Source organism: Melospiza georgiana, chromosome Z (assembly GCF_028018845.1).
Source record: "Melospiza georgiana isolate bMelGeo1 chromosome Z, bMelGeo1.pri, whole genome shotgun sequence".
Taxonomy (NCBI): domain Eukaryota; kingdom Metazoa; phylum Chordata; class Aves; order Passeriformes; family Passerellidae; genus Melospiza; species Melospiza georgiana.
The window spans coordinates 32,977,990-32,993,952 of NC_080465.1; the positions used below are offsets into that span (position 1 = coordinate 32,977,990).

General features: G+C 38.9%; 1 protein-coding gene across 1 annotated transcript in view; it reads right to left on the reverse strand.

The window, feature by feature from the left end:
* The window catches only part of ADAMTSL1 (ADAMTS like 1), a 307,052-nt gene that overhangs the window by 102,468 nt on the left and 188,621 nt on the right, over window positions 1–15,963 (reverse strand). The window contains exons 8-10 of the mRNA XM_058044542.1: window positions 15,238–15,395; window positions 1,715–1,826; window positions 956–1,094 (exon numbers count right to left, since the gene is read on the reverse strand). Of these exons, the coding sequence (XP_057900525.1) occupies window positions 956–1,094; window positions 1,715–1,826; window positions 15,238–15,395 (409 nt within the window). The remainder of the gene's footprint in view (window positions 1–955; window positions 1,095–1,714; window positions 1,827–15,237; window positions 15,396–15,963) is intronic.

Consider the following 15,963-nt stretch of genomic DNA (forward strand, 5'->3'; position numbering starts at 1 on the left):
CACAAGATGACCAAAAGATTTAGACTGCACAAATAAATGCTTGCTGCTTATTGAGCGGCTGCAGGTGGGCTCCCACTGAAGTTCAGGGCAATCAGTGCAACAAATGATTGGTCTTTTTTGTGGTTTGCTTTCTTTTCTTATAAATGAGAAATGTGACTATCTGATCTTGCTATTTTTATTGTTAATCTTCTGAGGAAGAATGCACAGCAAGTTCCACCCTAATACCAGGAAGAATATCTTTACTGTGCAGGGCCCGTGAACTGGCACAGATTGCCCAGAGAGGTTGTGAAGTCTCTCTCACCGGGGATGTTCAAGAATCATCTGGACACAATCCTGTGCCATGTGCTCTGGGATAACCCTGCCTGAGCAGGGAGGTTGGACCAGACGACCCCTGTGGTCTCTTCCAACCTGACCCATTCCATGATTCTGGGGGCAGCAGAGAACAGACTTTCATGCAGGGCCAAAGGACATTGTTAACTAGAGCAAAATCACTCGTTACATTTTACAAGCTGCCATAAATGCAAGCAGGCTTTTCATTAAGGAGAAAATTTAGAAAAAAACCCCAACCAACTCATAAAAATTGTTCATCTAAGTGATGAACATCTAAGTGACAATAATTTTCCTGCAAAGAATTTTTCCATCTCACTAACACTTAAGAGACATGTATTCAGCACATGAATTCAGGGCATGGGGATGGTATCATGGAGCATTTGTTTTCTCATACTTGGTAACAATTAATGAGGCAAAATACATTCTGAGGGGAAGAAACAACCATTTCAAATCAGTCTTTGCTCTGTAGGTGCTAAATAGGTGTTCTACACTGTGCATTCGTAGAATGATAGAGAGGTTGAATAATGTATGATAAATGATGCTGTGAGAAATAGAAACAGAATATTCTCCTATTTTATTTTACCCCTTTAGGGCTCAGTCTCCCTTAAAATTAAAGCCAACTGACCTTGCAGGACAAGGATCCAGATTACACTCTTGAAGTTTTGGCTTTGGCTTGATATTTTCAGGATAATAGTGACAGTATTGATCTGCTACTACCCGATTGCTTCTCAGATCAAAGCACTCAGCAGATGTCAGTTGATAACCTGCGATACACAGAGGAATAAATAACATGAGATGTGATATTCTTCCTGTCTGGCTCTGAAGTGTATCTAAGTTCTGGTTTGGAAAAAAAAATTAATTTCAGCTTGCTTCAGTGCTTTTGGACATAACAGATGTTGTTTTACAGGCCAGATTGAAAACAGCAATGCAAATTACATGTAGTAGGAAACAGAAGATAACCAGTATGGTCAAACAAAAATTCAGAAGTCTAGAAAAAGCAAAGAAAAACAAAGGCTGAGGTTTCTTAGTCACCAAGAATTGAGCCCTTAGTTTCAGTAGAGAGAGTAAACCTGCTGGTAGGAAAAGGGACAAATGGAGACATCTTGTTTTACCAAATCCAGGCCCAAGTCCCATCAGCCAAATGTCTGATAGCTACAGCACTAAATGCAGGTATGCAGCTATCAACATGTCCTTTATCTGCAGAGTCTGGCACAACACTGAAATCCACAGGCTACTATGATGTTGCTAAGTCCCTCCCTTCATTTAGTTCTAATTATTCAGATTTTTAGATTCTGCCATTTTTAAGGTCCAAAACTCAGGGCAGCAGTTGGGAAAGGTCATGTATGCAGATGACAGCTTTTGAAATACAGTGGTAATTCATTACCTCCACCACAGGATGCTGAACAAGGGAAAAAATCAGTTTCCCTCCATCTGTGAATGATCGGCTGGTAGAAGATGAACTGGACTGAACTGTCAGCAGCACCAGCATAATGGATCTGAAAAAGAGTTAATATCAAAGTGTGAACCTAACACAAATGCTGTGAAGAAGTATTCCACCAAAAGCATCTTTCAGATTGGAGACATCTTGAAACTTCATGAAATACCAGATGTACTCTGCAACAGGAAAGCTAAATACAAAACCAAAGCATTGATTGGTGGCAAAATCTTGGGTTCAAAACACAGTCAAAGAAATTTCTGGGCATAAACAGTGACCATTTTGAGACCATGTTCTGAAATAATGGTACATGGCAAATGTATGATTAGTGCTACTGAATAATCTTTTAGGGACAGAGGATAGGACTGGTGCATCAGAAAATTACCTTACCCTATCTACTGTCCCTGACACATGGACATAGATTTTAGATCTTCAATGTTTCTCAAAAAACATTTTCTGAACAGTTACAATACACTGGATAGTACAGAGTAAAACATGTGAGGCTGCACTGTGAAAAATAATAAACAGTATAAAAACTTTAATTAGCCTTTTTTTTTTCTATTCCTGAGGTGAGATCTTTATTTAATTCTCCTTTGTGGCACTGTCATTATTATGAAGTTTGTTCTTCTGCTTATTTTGCTTGTGAAAATGCTTCCTTCAGTCATAGGCATGGAATCCTGCCTGGGGCTAAGTGCCTGTCAGCAAAACTGTCCTTGGAGCCTAAAAGCCACCTGAGCTTAAAAGCTAGCATGCTTTCAGTATTAGGTGTGCTGAATGGATGTTCCACATAAACAAGAGTTTGTAGTGCACAAGGACTGCAATAGGAGAGACCTTCACACTGGTAAAGCAGTACCACTTGCACCCTGCCCAGGAAAAAATCCTTCCTGTTTTGATATCTATGCTGATTATTCCAGTTATGAGGACTTCAAAATCTCAGGTGGTTATCCCCTGTCCTTACCTTTATGCCTCAGCATGAACAGCTGGAAAGGGAAAGATCTGCTACTGAAAACCTCTCCTATTTGATTACTTGTCCTAGGACACAGCACTTCAGTTGCTGCTTGAGCATCTCTGCATCAGTGGCATAATGCTATCACAGCAGAGAAAACTGCCAAACCACATCTAGAAAGGATGGACCCTTGTCCAAGACAGTACCGCTGCTCTCAAGACCAATCCTCCCACCTTTTTTTTTCAGACAGCTTAAACTGACCACTGCCTCCTTTTCCTCTTTTTCCTCTCATGCTTCAAATGAGTCTCCTAGTTTTGGAAACACAATTTTTCCCTTACTCTTCTCTCCTTCCAAACACCAAGAGACACTGTCAAAGAATGGTCTGTGAAACAGAAGCAAAAATATAACAAACTGAGATGAACTTTGTAACTTGGGTTGTTTGTTTTGTTTTTCCCTGTAGACGGACAGCAAGATGATTACAAACCAAGATATATCTTGAAGAGCAGGAGGAGGGCAAGAATGTCGATGTGTGTATGAGGTCTGGTCCACTGAGACTAAGGCTGCCCTTTTCTAATTAAACAGTGATGTCAATTCTCAAAAGGAAAAAAACCCAAACCAGCTGTAGCAATACAACTGCTTCAGCAAATGGGAGGCCTTTTGAACAGATCAATATTGTTTGAATGTGTGTGTCAGAAACAGGATACTTAATTCCTTGTGCGGGGATGGTGCATTAATTACACACTTCACAAGGGTCTTTCCAGGCTCATGAAAGCTTCAGGCACTCCTGAGAAAAACGTTCTGTTGTGCTGGAAGCCATCTGGGGAGGTCTCTGATCTCAATGTGCAGGAAAGACATTCTCTGGGGAGAATTCTGCTCTTACTCTTTGTTTTTTAAGGATCATCAGCGATTCCTAAACTCAGATCTACCCAGCAGTACAGTCTGCAGTGAATCGTTAAGAACAGAGCAAGAGCTCACACATGGGCTACTATAAAATGAAGGGCAGGAAAAAGGAGTTTACATTGAAAAAAAAAATCAGGAAGAAAGAAGAATTCCTCTCTCTCTGCAGACTATTCCTGCATGTTTGGAGTTATCTGTCTGTTTTGACACAGAGAAAAGACAGATGTACCATCTTTTCCAGTTTACTGTGGAAGTCACTAATACAGTCATGACAACAACATAGGTGAGGAAGAATTACAATGAGCCACAGTCATAAGCTCAAATTATACACAATAAGCAAATAAAAGAAGCATACACAATATTGTGCATTTTTGAGGGGTATTGTAAGCAGAAGAGGAACAATAACTTGTGATTCCACATAGCAAAAACTTCTTTTTGATTTTTAGTGCTTGTTAGAGCAAAGATCTTTATCCAGGAAAAAACTTGAGCTACTTGAGCCCTGAAAAACTCAGAGTGAGAACTGATAGTTAATGCTGTAAGAAATGTCATGGTTTGGCTGCACAGAGCCAGCTCCCACACCCTGAAATACTCAGCTCTGTAGTATGATGAAATTTTTTACCTTTGCAGTATTAGCAATATCCTTGTAGCTATGAGAAGTTCCAAAGATCCAAACAGAGATGGCCATCACCTGAGACTCTTAAGCTAGTCCTCTAAATAACAATGAGTCTTGCACACGTAGATAACTGAACTAGAAAAAATAGCAACTGATGGTTATATTTGCAAACAAAATCCTATCTAAAGTTATTAATAGCTGAAGTCAGAAGTACCCAGATCTTGCAGAGCACTCATCCCTGCATTTGTGAATGGCAACTCCCCAGATATCATCCTTGCCTTCCTTTAACTTTCAGGGGAATTGGGAGCATTCCTAACATCAGAGCAGCCCTTAACAGTTTCACAGAATCAGCAAATCACAGAATGAACTAGGTTGGAAAAGACCTTTGAGATCATCAAGCCCAACCTATGACCTAACACCTCCTCATGTAAACCACTGCAGTGAGTGCCCTGTCCAGTCCTTTTACAAGTATCTCCAGAGAGTAACTCCACCACCTCCCTGGGCAGATTATTCCAAGAAGTGATTCCCTTAATCACTCTTTTAATGAATAAATTTTTCCTAATGTCTAGCCTAAACTTCCCCTGGCACAGCTTAAGACCTTGTCCTCTTGTTCTGTCACTGTTTTCTGTCACCTTGGCCTTCTTGGCCACCTGGGCACACTGCTGGCTCATGTCCAGTTGGCTGTCGACCCTAAAGAATAGCACCAGTCATCTGTGGAACTGGTTAAAACTAAAGTCTTCAGATTATCCACTGTTTAGCCTATAGTCACGATCAACAGAGATATCTTTTTTCTCTGTTGAAAGACCTTGGGAAAAAAATATCTCTTTTAGACTTTTTTGACACTAATTTTTCTAATTCTTCTCTAGGATAATGCAAGAGAAGTACAAATTGTTGCTCAGCAGACTTGGTTTGGGGTTCATGTCACAGAAAGTCACAAGAAAACAAGAAAATAAAAATTTGAACACAAAAGGTGTGTAATCTTTTTGAGATATTCTGACCTGCTCTTTGAACAGGAGACTGCAACATCTGACTTCACCCTTGCACTTTTCTGGTTTTTCCTGTAGCTCCAAAATTTTATTAGTTCACATAAAACCAAACAAGTAAAGTTCCCAAAAGCCCGACCACTTCTTGCTTAATTTTGGCAGTGTATGCCTGAACCACTTCTTTTTGTTCTCTGAAGAACATATGGCCTGATCTACAAAACTGCAGTGGTTTACTTGGACAGTTTCAAAATTTAATCAGCACTTTATAACCAGCCGTCATAACCAAGTAATTATTAGTGTTACTTGTACAGCTGAGCCATGAAAAGTGCATTCAATAAAATGTTCTCATTGTATGCAGTTGGGGGTAGATGAGGAGGAATGACACCATTTCTTTCTCGTGTGTGTGTGTGTGTGTGTGTTCCAAAATGGGGACAGAGAAAGGGAATTATTGTTTTGTACCTCAGAATCATAGAATCATGAAGGTTGGAAAGGCTTCCCAGATCATGGAGTCCAACCTTCGATCAAAAACCACCATGCCAACTAAACCACAGCACTAAGTACCATGTCCAGTTGTTTCTGGAATATTTTTAGGGAAACTGAGTCCACCACTTCTCCCTGGGCAGACGATTTCAATGCCTGTCTACCCTTCCAGTGAAGTTCCTCCTGATGTCCAACCTGAACGTCCTCTGGTGCAACTTAAGCCTGTGTCCTCCTGTCCTGTCAGTGATTGCGTGTGAGAAGAGACTGACTCCCACCTGGCTACAGCCTCCTTTCAGGCAGTTGTAGAGAGTGATAAGGTCACCCCTGAGCCTCCTCCTCCCCAGCTCCCTCAGCTACTCCTCACAGGACTTACTCTCTAGGCCATTCACCAGCTTGGTTGTCCTCCTCTGGAAGTGCTCCAGCAAATTTTGTCTTACACAAATTGATCTGGTCTGCTATGAACTGGCTCCATGCCACCATGCTTATTAAATAAGTTCTAATGGATTCTCCCATATTAATATTCTGATTCCGATTCTGATCCTGAACGCTTTCTGCAAGTTCCACATACCAAATCATCAGATTGATACTAATGAAAGTAATGAATGAGAAATCTGAAAAATGTAATTTTGTGCTTCTCATGTCAGTATAAAAATATCCTACCTAGAGTGCCTCAATATTGCTGGTTGTATTCCTGGTTCAGTATTGCAAGAGATAACTTGCGCTGAAAAATAAAGGAGGATGTACAAGGTATTTGTTGCTGTTAATAATTTGTTCTTGAAGGACATAGAAGCCAGACATTGTCATGGGAAAACAAGTTTACAAGACTGTTTAAAATAACATAAAAAGCACATAAATGTAAATAATGAGAGATGCTGAAGGCTTTCAAGCACAGGTTTTAAGACAGCACTACCCCATAACATCTCTGAGTTTGTTTTGTCCTTCCCTTGGAATGCTGAAAGGATTTCTGCCCTCAAGGTCCAGGGAAGATATCTACTTAGATATCTACATTCACGTCCCCTGACTGTGATAGTCCTGTGTTGGATCAGCTGGGATTTAGGGCACTCCCTCTTATGAAAGTCAGCTCCATCTCTTGCTTGTCAATTTAAGCCTCTAAATCAACCAGAGAAATCACTCTGAAATTACCTTGTCACTGATTTACATATTTTACAAAGTATCTCTGACTTGGAACTTGCTCAACCTGCCTCAATCTTGGATTAAACAGTATTCCTTTATGTGATAAATCTGTTAAAAAGCTTTTAGATTAATTCTCTCACAAAGCCAAGATAGAAAGAAGGTTCAAATCTTTCACCAGTTCCATTATTCTACCCAAAAGAGGAAGAAAAAGAGAAAATCACTCCAGTGGATTTGCTAGGATAGCTGGCAGTAATGGAACCTGCAGTAGCAGCTATAACAATTAACAACCTGTAGAGAATCCACTAGTAAGTGCAACAAATATGGATGTTTCTCAAATGAGAAGACCAAAATTGTTCCAAGGAACAAAAGGCAACCCCAAATACCCCAAAACCAGATGTGTTGCATCTGTGCTTTGATACCAACATCACAGTCATTGTGGAAAGACCATTTCACCACCATCAACAACCAGGGTAACAGAATTCACCTTCAAATAAGCCACCTTAATCCTCACTGCAGAATATTTATGAAACAATTTATTAATGGAAATAGCAGATAAATCAATGTAAAAAGAGGATCGTATTGTGATAAAAATAAAATTAACTAATTGAAAGGGCATTTTTTGCCACACACAAATTATTAAAATTGTGAAAACTGAACAAGGTTGGCAACAAGCCTTCATAGCATTAAAAAGTGACTGATTTTAAAGAAATATAGGTAAACAAAAATTACAGAATAAGAAAAGAAAAAAATTACAAATAGCATTTTTTCAGAGCAATAGAAAATTACATGCCTAAGAAACTGTCTCTACTGCCTTAAAACCTACCAGTACATTTCAGATCAGCAGTATTTTAAAGAAGTATGTAAACTTAATGTTAACACATCTTCAGATCCAAACAGCATCCACCCAGTAATTTCAAATGATGTACTGGTTGAGCACAGGAACCACAAATCCAAATCACATTTGATCATATTCAGTTTACTTACATGCATAAACTGTGGTTTCAAACACATAAATATAAGATAGAAATTTTTAACAGTTTTCAGAAGGCGCAATGCGCAATGTGTAATGAACAAAACTTCAGTCCAAAATCTTCTAGCTCAGTTATTGGGTGAGTAGATAGAATGCAAAAAGAAAACACAACTTCAGTAGTACCCTGAGAAAGATAATTTTCCTGAGCACTTTGACAAAAAAAAATAAATGTAGTTTTAATCTAAATCTAAAATTCTTCTAGATTTTTCCTAAGTCCCTCACCAAAGGTCCTAGACAGATCCTCCCAGAAGATATTCCCATGAACTGATGACTGGGTAACAAATAATGGTCCAACAACCCGCTCTTGCAATGGATGAAGGACTGTGGAATCCGTCAGGGACACGTGCTACGGCACGAGCTGTTAGCCAGATGCACAGATGAGCAGGATAAAGGGTCAATCATGAGCTTATCAAGTTTGCTAATGAAAAAGCTTATGAATGGTGCCTAAAATGGAAACCATCTGTGAAAGCACCCAAAGTTTTGACAGACTAAAATATGAGTTCAGTAAAAAAAGAAATAACGCCTATGGGAAACCCCAATTAACTATATATGCTAATTATTTAAAAACTGTTGTCCACATTAGCTTTTACTATTCAGAATCATAGCAAGGTTGTTTTAGATATTCCTCTGGAAATATCAGCTCAGGATGTAGCATCAGTTAAAAAGATCAATAGAATTTTGCAGAAAGGAAGAAAAACAGAGAGAAAAGTACACAGCCAGGTAAAATCTATTTGTCCTGATTATTATGTGTACAGAATCATAAAACTATTAAGGTTGGAAAAGACCTCTAAGATCATCCAGTCCAACCACTAACTTGACACTGCCAAGTTCACCACTACACCATGTCTCTAAGCACCACATCTACTCAGTTTCTGAACACTTTCAGTGTGGGTGATTCCACCACCCTGGGCAGCCTGTTTCAACATTCAATCAGCCTTTTGGCCATGAAACCTTTTCTAGTGCTCAATCTATAGCTCCCCTGGCACAACTTTAGGCCATTTCTTTCTGTCCTATTATTTGTTACGTAGGAGAAGAGACTGACGCCCACCTCATTACAACTTCCTTTCAAGTAACTGTAGAGTTTAAGTTCACTCTTTTTCAACATATATATTTATGTAAAAATATCTCTTTATATAAAATAGACATTAAATAATTTTATTACATTTTATTAAACTATAGATCTATTGACAGGAAATTTATTCTTTCAAAATATCCATCTATGTAATTAAAAACTAGTCACAAATACATTTTTATGTGTATTTTAAAAATTGTGACTGTATAATCACATTGAAACCAGGAAAAAAACAGAGAATGGAAATAAGAATAAACTTTTTATGGAACATCTTTGATAAAAAGTAAAGATTAAATCGAGTAAGACATAAGAAAGACGCTGATCTGTTGGAACAAGTTCAGAGGAGGTACACGAAGATGACCAGAGGGCTAGAACATCTCTCCTATGAGAAAAGGCTGAGACTGATCCCTTATGATTTTTTTCTTTTTTCTTTCATATATTCTCTGTGTTCTTTACACATACACTTGTAGCTTTGTAGCCTATTATTGTAACTTGCCTTCAGTATTTTCCTAAGCAGAAAGACAAAACATGTTCCGAAGTCCGCACCCTACCTTGGCTCCTTCTGGAAACTGGGGCTAAAAACCAGCTCTTTGAGACAAATTTTTATCAAAAAAGTTTAGGGCTATCTAAGGGGGAAGGATTTAGAAGGGGCTTGGACTGGGGGAGGAACTGCATCACCACTGGTGTTCCTAATCTGTGATTTCTGTCAGGCTAATTTGCTAAAGTTCTGTATTCAGTATTCTGTAATCTGTATTCACCCTGTGTGGGTGGGCTTTTGTGGTAATTTTCCACATTTGCCCCTGGAGGTCCCCAATAAAGATCAGCCTTCATATTACCTCCTACACTAATATCTTGAAAGTGTGTGTTGTTTCATTTTTAGGTTCCTAAGGCATCAAGACAGTTGGGGTAGTTCAGGCTGGGGAATCTGCTCCATTACAGCACCCATTCAGTACCTAGAGGGGTTACAAGACAGCTGAAGAGAGGCTTTTGACAAGGGCATGCAGAGACAGGACGAAGAATATTTGTTTTAAACTGGAAGAGGGTATATTTCGTTTAGATATTAGGAAGAAATTCTTTTGTGTGAGCATGGTTGGACATTGTAAAATGTTACCCAGAGAAATTGTGGATGCTCTATCCTTGGAAATGTTCAAGACCAGGCTAGATGTAGCTTTCAGCAAGCTGATCTACTAGATGGTGTCCCTGCCCTGGCAGCGGAGTTGGAGCTAGAGAATCCTTGAGGTTCCTTACAACTCAAACCATCCTGTAAGTCTAAGCAGACACTAGGAAAGAGGTAAATTATCATGGCAGAGATATCAATTACAGAAGTAAAGGAGAATGGAGCTAAACAGTAGTAATAATTTCCTGTTTCTCAGAGTGGGAGAACCAGAAAGAATCAGTGAAAGTATTGCACCAAGTTCCGAACAATGAGATGCATTCCTCATTTTACACAGTGTATCATTCATTAAGGAAATCACTGCAAGGCCTAAAGGTCAAATATATTGATTAGGAAAATGATTATGTTCTACATACTGTTAACTGAAGTAATTTATAGTGAACAGAAAAAAAAAAGCTTGATATGAAATAAAAGCTGCACATTGTTTTGAAAATATCTAGGTCATGGTTTTCCATAAATTTCACCTCATTTGCCGAGAGAGAAGAAAAAATAATTTTCTTGAACTTGCCACAAGATCTAGTCAAGATAATTAAGGATTGCATCTCTTTTCAGGCTGATCATTACTTGTGAGTTTGACCTAGAAATTATTACAAAAATTGTGTATTTTTTGGATATGAGGAGATCAGATTGGGTGATTTTTATCACTATTACTTGGAAAAGTAGCATTGAATATAAACATAGGTTGATAAAAACCATTGATACAGACATGCTTCCAGCTAAATCCCATTTGCAGTGAGCCAAAATGACCTCAGGAAGACCCATATCTCAAGAGGTACTTTTGCTTTAGAACAAATTGACAATATTCTATGTATCTCTTCTAGATGCACAAAAGCTGAATCAGTTACACCAAACTTTAACTATTACTATTTCTGTGTACTCAGCCTTAATTCTATCTCATCTACTTCCAGGAGCACCATCTTAATCCCAAGCTGTCAGTGCTTCCAAGATTAACCACTTCCCACCTAATAGGAAGCCTTCTCCCAAATATGAGGTATAATGTCTTCTGGAAACATCTGCCAGCATCAGAACTAAATTGCACAGAAGAGCTTTACTGTCCTCACTCCCAATCCTCATATGATAATGCCTCAAATATCCAACAATATATGAACCATAAACAGTAGCTCTTTGCTGCTCAAGCAAATTTGCATCATTTGGCCTCTGCCTTAAAGCCAGTGCTGAAATAAATTATTTCATGCCACAAAGTAAATCACTGTGTGCTCCTTGCTCAAAGTAACATTTAATCCAATCCTGGCCCTAGACTGAGAAGGCCCATCAACCTCTCTGCCAGCTGGCTGCCTGTACATTCATTATCTCCTGCATGCCCTTGCAAGTCCCAGGAAGTCTAGACTAAGTCCCAACCTTATTTTCTTTTGCTAACCTGGATTGTTATCAAATGCATTTATCTCACCAGCACTTTCTGCCAGTGCTAGACTGCAGCTGAGCCAACAGCTGTCTGGCTAGCTCTGGAGTTCTGCGTAATTCAGCATCCACTTTTGAGATGCATTTTATGACTTTTTGGACAATTGGTGGCCAAAGCCCTAATTTCAGCAGTAACTCTGCCCAAGTGAACCCAGTCCACTCCATTTCTTAATCAGCTAGCAGCATATCCCACCCACCAGCACAAAAAAAAAAGAACCAGACAGTCTCTCCTGGCAGCAGCACTTAGCCAAGGCTTGTCAGTCCTAGCACTACAAAAAGACAACATCAATATAATGCAATCCTAATCTAAATACCTCTAAAAGCCTCCAGATGAACATTTGTGCAAATCAACTTTATGCATCCCTCATGCAAAGGACTTGGTCTGGGCAAACACTATGACTACCTCATCAATACTAGGGATTTAAAACCAAAATAAACATAGTCCAGCCTAGATCAAGGCCTACAATTATTTATCCTCCAAACCAAACCGAAGCCTAGATAATGCCCTTCACTAGACCCTGTTTTAAACTCCATGGTCTTTGCTGGCTCACACCTCAGCCACAGGATTAAGGCCCTAGCAGTGCAACAATCAGCCTGTGAAGCAGATCCTAACAGGCTGCCAGCCTCACTCTTCACTGGCAGCTGCTATTGGTGGTTCCTGTAAGCCTGCCACTAATGCATTTCATATTTGCCACCAATGCATTTCATTTTTACAGTTATCAGGTGACGTCTGCTCTCATTAAATGGACATCTGTAGATCCTGTCTGACAGTACTGCTTCATCCTGCTCAAAGGAGAGCAGATGCATGACATGAACTGAGTACCCCAAGATTCTCTGTTTAGGGTCTGAAATGTACACTACCAACAGAGGAGATGTTTTAGCACAGAAAAGTGAATTAACATTGCACCAGCAACAGAGCAGATTAGGGGCAGCTCTGCCATAACGGGCAGGTCCCCCTGTGTGATATTACTACTCTTATCTCTAGAGCACAGAAACAGATTTCCAAATGAAAGTGGACCTTAATTTCTTCAGGATTATGTTAAACACAACACATTTTTCTTACAGTAAAGAAGCATTTCTATTCATGAGACCCAGAATTTTGTACTGAAAACATCAACACAGAGAAATCATCAGAATTCAGGAAAAGTAGTTCTAGTGGGATTTAAGTTTACTGGCACATTTGCCAGGTCTTCTGCCTTTCAAAAATTAAAGTTTACAGTGGAGACATAATTCTCAAATGATCAGTACAAAAAATAAGAACAAGAAAAGCTTTGCTCCTGCTTCAAGTTTGTGATAACAACTTTTTCTTTTAAATACAGCAGTTTTATTGAATTATTTCTACTATTTACACATCTTGTGAAAAGACTGCAAAGCATTTTGCACAGGAGGAATGTATCATTGATTACTACACAGTAAAGAATCCCAGTAATTATACAACTCAGCTCCTCCAGGAACAGCATGAGGTTTCTTCTTGCAATTTTAAAGCACTTTGTGTTACCAATAAGGAAAGTTAAGTGTCAACTCTCACATTGAGTTTCTACTTCTGAATTATATCCAGACATCTAACTTGACCTCTGAATAAGAGCATTCAGGGTGAAGTGAAAAGCCTTACAAGAATAATTCTGGGAACAATGATTCTAAAACTAGAGTTTTGGTACATCTACAAATTCACTTAGATCTGTTTGCATAAAAATCTGCCTTGGCCCAGGAAAGTAAATCTTGGCACCCAAAGAGATCCCACTTTGTAAGAAAAGCTTACTAATACCACAGAGAAATATTTATTCCGATTTTTTCAAGTAATTTAACTTCAAAACCTGAAGGGAAAATCATCATGGATTAAGTACATACGAAAAACAATTTCCAAGCCTGACATGACTGAGAGGTACCATCTTGGATTGCATGCAGCTGTACACGCATCTGTGCATGCTTATATCTGGTAAAATCTAACAAAATAAACATCCAGAAGAAAAAAATCTTGTTAGAAAAATAATTTAATAGTGCAGAATTATATCTGTGTTGCATGAAGGAATAGCCTATAGAAAGTATTTTCTATAGCTGTTGATTAACAATGTACTGTGATTCAAGAGAAGAGAATTTTTTAGTGCCTCATCCAATGCAAAATTTAATTCTAATCTTAGAAAAGATCCTACAACCATGAACAGTGGGTTAGGGGCTTTTGGCATCTTTTTCTATATCCAAAAAAAAGACAACAGATTTAACACCCAATGAGTCAGGTTACTTTGATTTTCAAAGGTACAAACACATAGCAGAACTCAAAATAATTTCACCTCAATTCAGCACTGTCTGTGTTGCCCATGCCTAGTCAACTTGTACAATCACATTGGTTGGACTGTCATCATTTATACAGATCACTCCTTTGATTTAACCAGCACTTCTTACCTTGCTTTGATAGAGAAGGAAATGCAAGCACTAAGGGATAAAGGTATTTTCCCTGTCATAAAAGACAACTGTGGAAAGATAGGGAAGAGAGCAGAACCCTCCTGTTGCCATTGCAAGATAATTGGTCTATGTGATTAGCTGTTTCCCATAAACATATTATAACTATTCTGCCAGACATTCACAGACAGCAGAAGTAAAACAAAGTGAGAAATATGGCAAACTGATGTTTGCCACTCTGTATCATCTGTAAAAGAGGTAAATGAGTTTTAGATATTTTGAATTGAACAGTATCTATTTCAGCGAGTCATCGTTGTTCTGCCATTCATAAAGGAAGGAACATATTCCTTAGTCCAGGCTTCTCCTTGTGAATGAGTCCTGAAAATTTTAATTTTTCAGCTGCTAACATACCACGATGGACAGAGGACATTCTGCAGGACTGTGCTACTTTCCAAGCTAACCCACTCCAGGACAGCTCAGCTTAACCCAGGACAATCACTTAGGACATTTTCCAGTATACTGTTCAAACCTCTAGCTGCCATTAGCTCTAGGTTAAAGCCAATGTCATCTACCTCTGGGGCTCATAGTGAAAAATTTACATAGTCCTGGACATGATACAGGTTTTGCAGTTTTACAGCTGAAATCCTTCAGTTCCTTGGACCTACTGGAAAAGGATTTATTTTATTGCAACTCCCAAATGTTCATTTTTGTATGTTTGTTTTCCCACAGAATGTTTGCGTTGCTTCCAGCAATGTGTTTTATATTACCTGGAAGAACAGAAATGCTCTAATGGGAAGAAACAATTTTCCTCTTATTGCCAGTGCAACTAAAAGCAGGACTTCAAAATGATGCCATGACTTCTCAAGCAAAGTTATCCCTTTATTTTAGAGCTTTTCCCTTTCTTTCAGTCTTCTGTGCAATTACACTAGTATACACCCAACAAGCCATGGGCCAAAGATGTATTTTCTACTTATCACAGACAAAGATAACTGCATGTCATTGATTTATAAGTACCTCAGTAGTGCATATAGAAAGTAATCTGTCTTTTCTTGAAATGAGTTCATCTTTTCTTTTTAGGGCATATATTGGATATGCCTTTCCTGACATAAATGCAATCTCCCTCTCCTTAAGAGTTTCCCGTGAGGCTTTCATCAGACATACAACCATAAAGAATTACATGTAGAGTTCAAGTGATAGCCTTTATTAGGCTTTGTGATAAACATCTATGGGAAAATTAAGATCTAGAAAAATCTCTTTCATCTTTCTAGCACTTCTTGTGTTGTTGTTCTTATGTTGCTCTAAGATGTCAATGACCAATGACCCTCACCTTGATAGTAAAGTCTGCAGCGAGAGGCCCAGATATTCTTAAGATCTCCTTGTCAGGAAACTTCTGGAAATCAACGCTAGAATTTTCTACAAGGAAGGAGCCAGTGGTGCTGAGGCTGTTTTCGCTCTTCACACCTTGGAGAGTCTTAGTTTCCAAATCTGACAAACAGAAAAAAATGTCAGGAAACCAGAGCATTGCAATTTGAAGTGAGAGCAGAAAAAAACAAACAAACAAAAGAACCCAAACAACAGCAAAAATTAGTAATACTGCAACTCTTTTCCCATAGTTATTCACATTTGCACACCTTCCTTTTCCTTTTTCTCTTCCATCTGCTTTTTGTCTTTGTTCAAACCTTTAACTTTGGGCACACATTCCCCTTCTCACCCATAGGTCATGTTTTTACTCTCTTCCAGACATACTAATCCATTCCTTGTTAGGCATGTTTGCTGTTGTTTAACTCACCCTCAGTAAGTCACGCTCCTATGTGGAGCGTGACTCAGACCTTGGCCCAAAGCACTGCTAAGTTGCTGTACCCTCTTGCAGTTCAAAGGTGGGTCACTAACCACATGTTGTTGTGGTAGACGTTTAACTGAAAGCAGGATATCCAGGAAAGAAAGATCAGTATGACAGCAATCCCATTTCCTCTCCAGAAGCAGTCTGACCCATCCCAGAGGAGTAGAAGGGGAATGTGGGTGCTGAACCCTCCTGAGTTCTCCCTCTATCTCT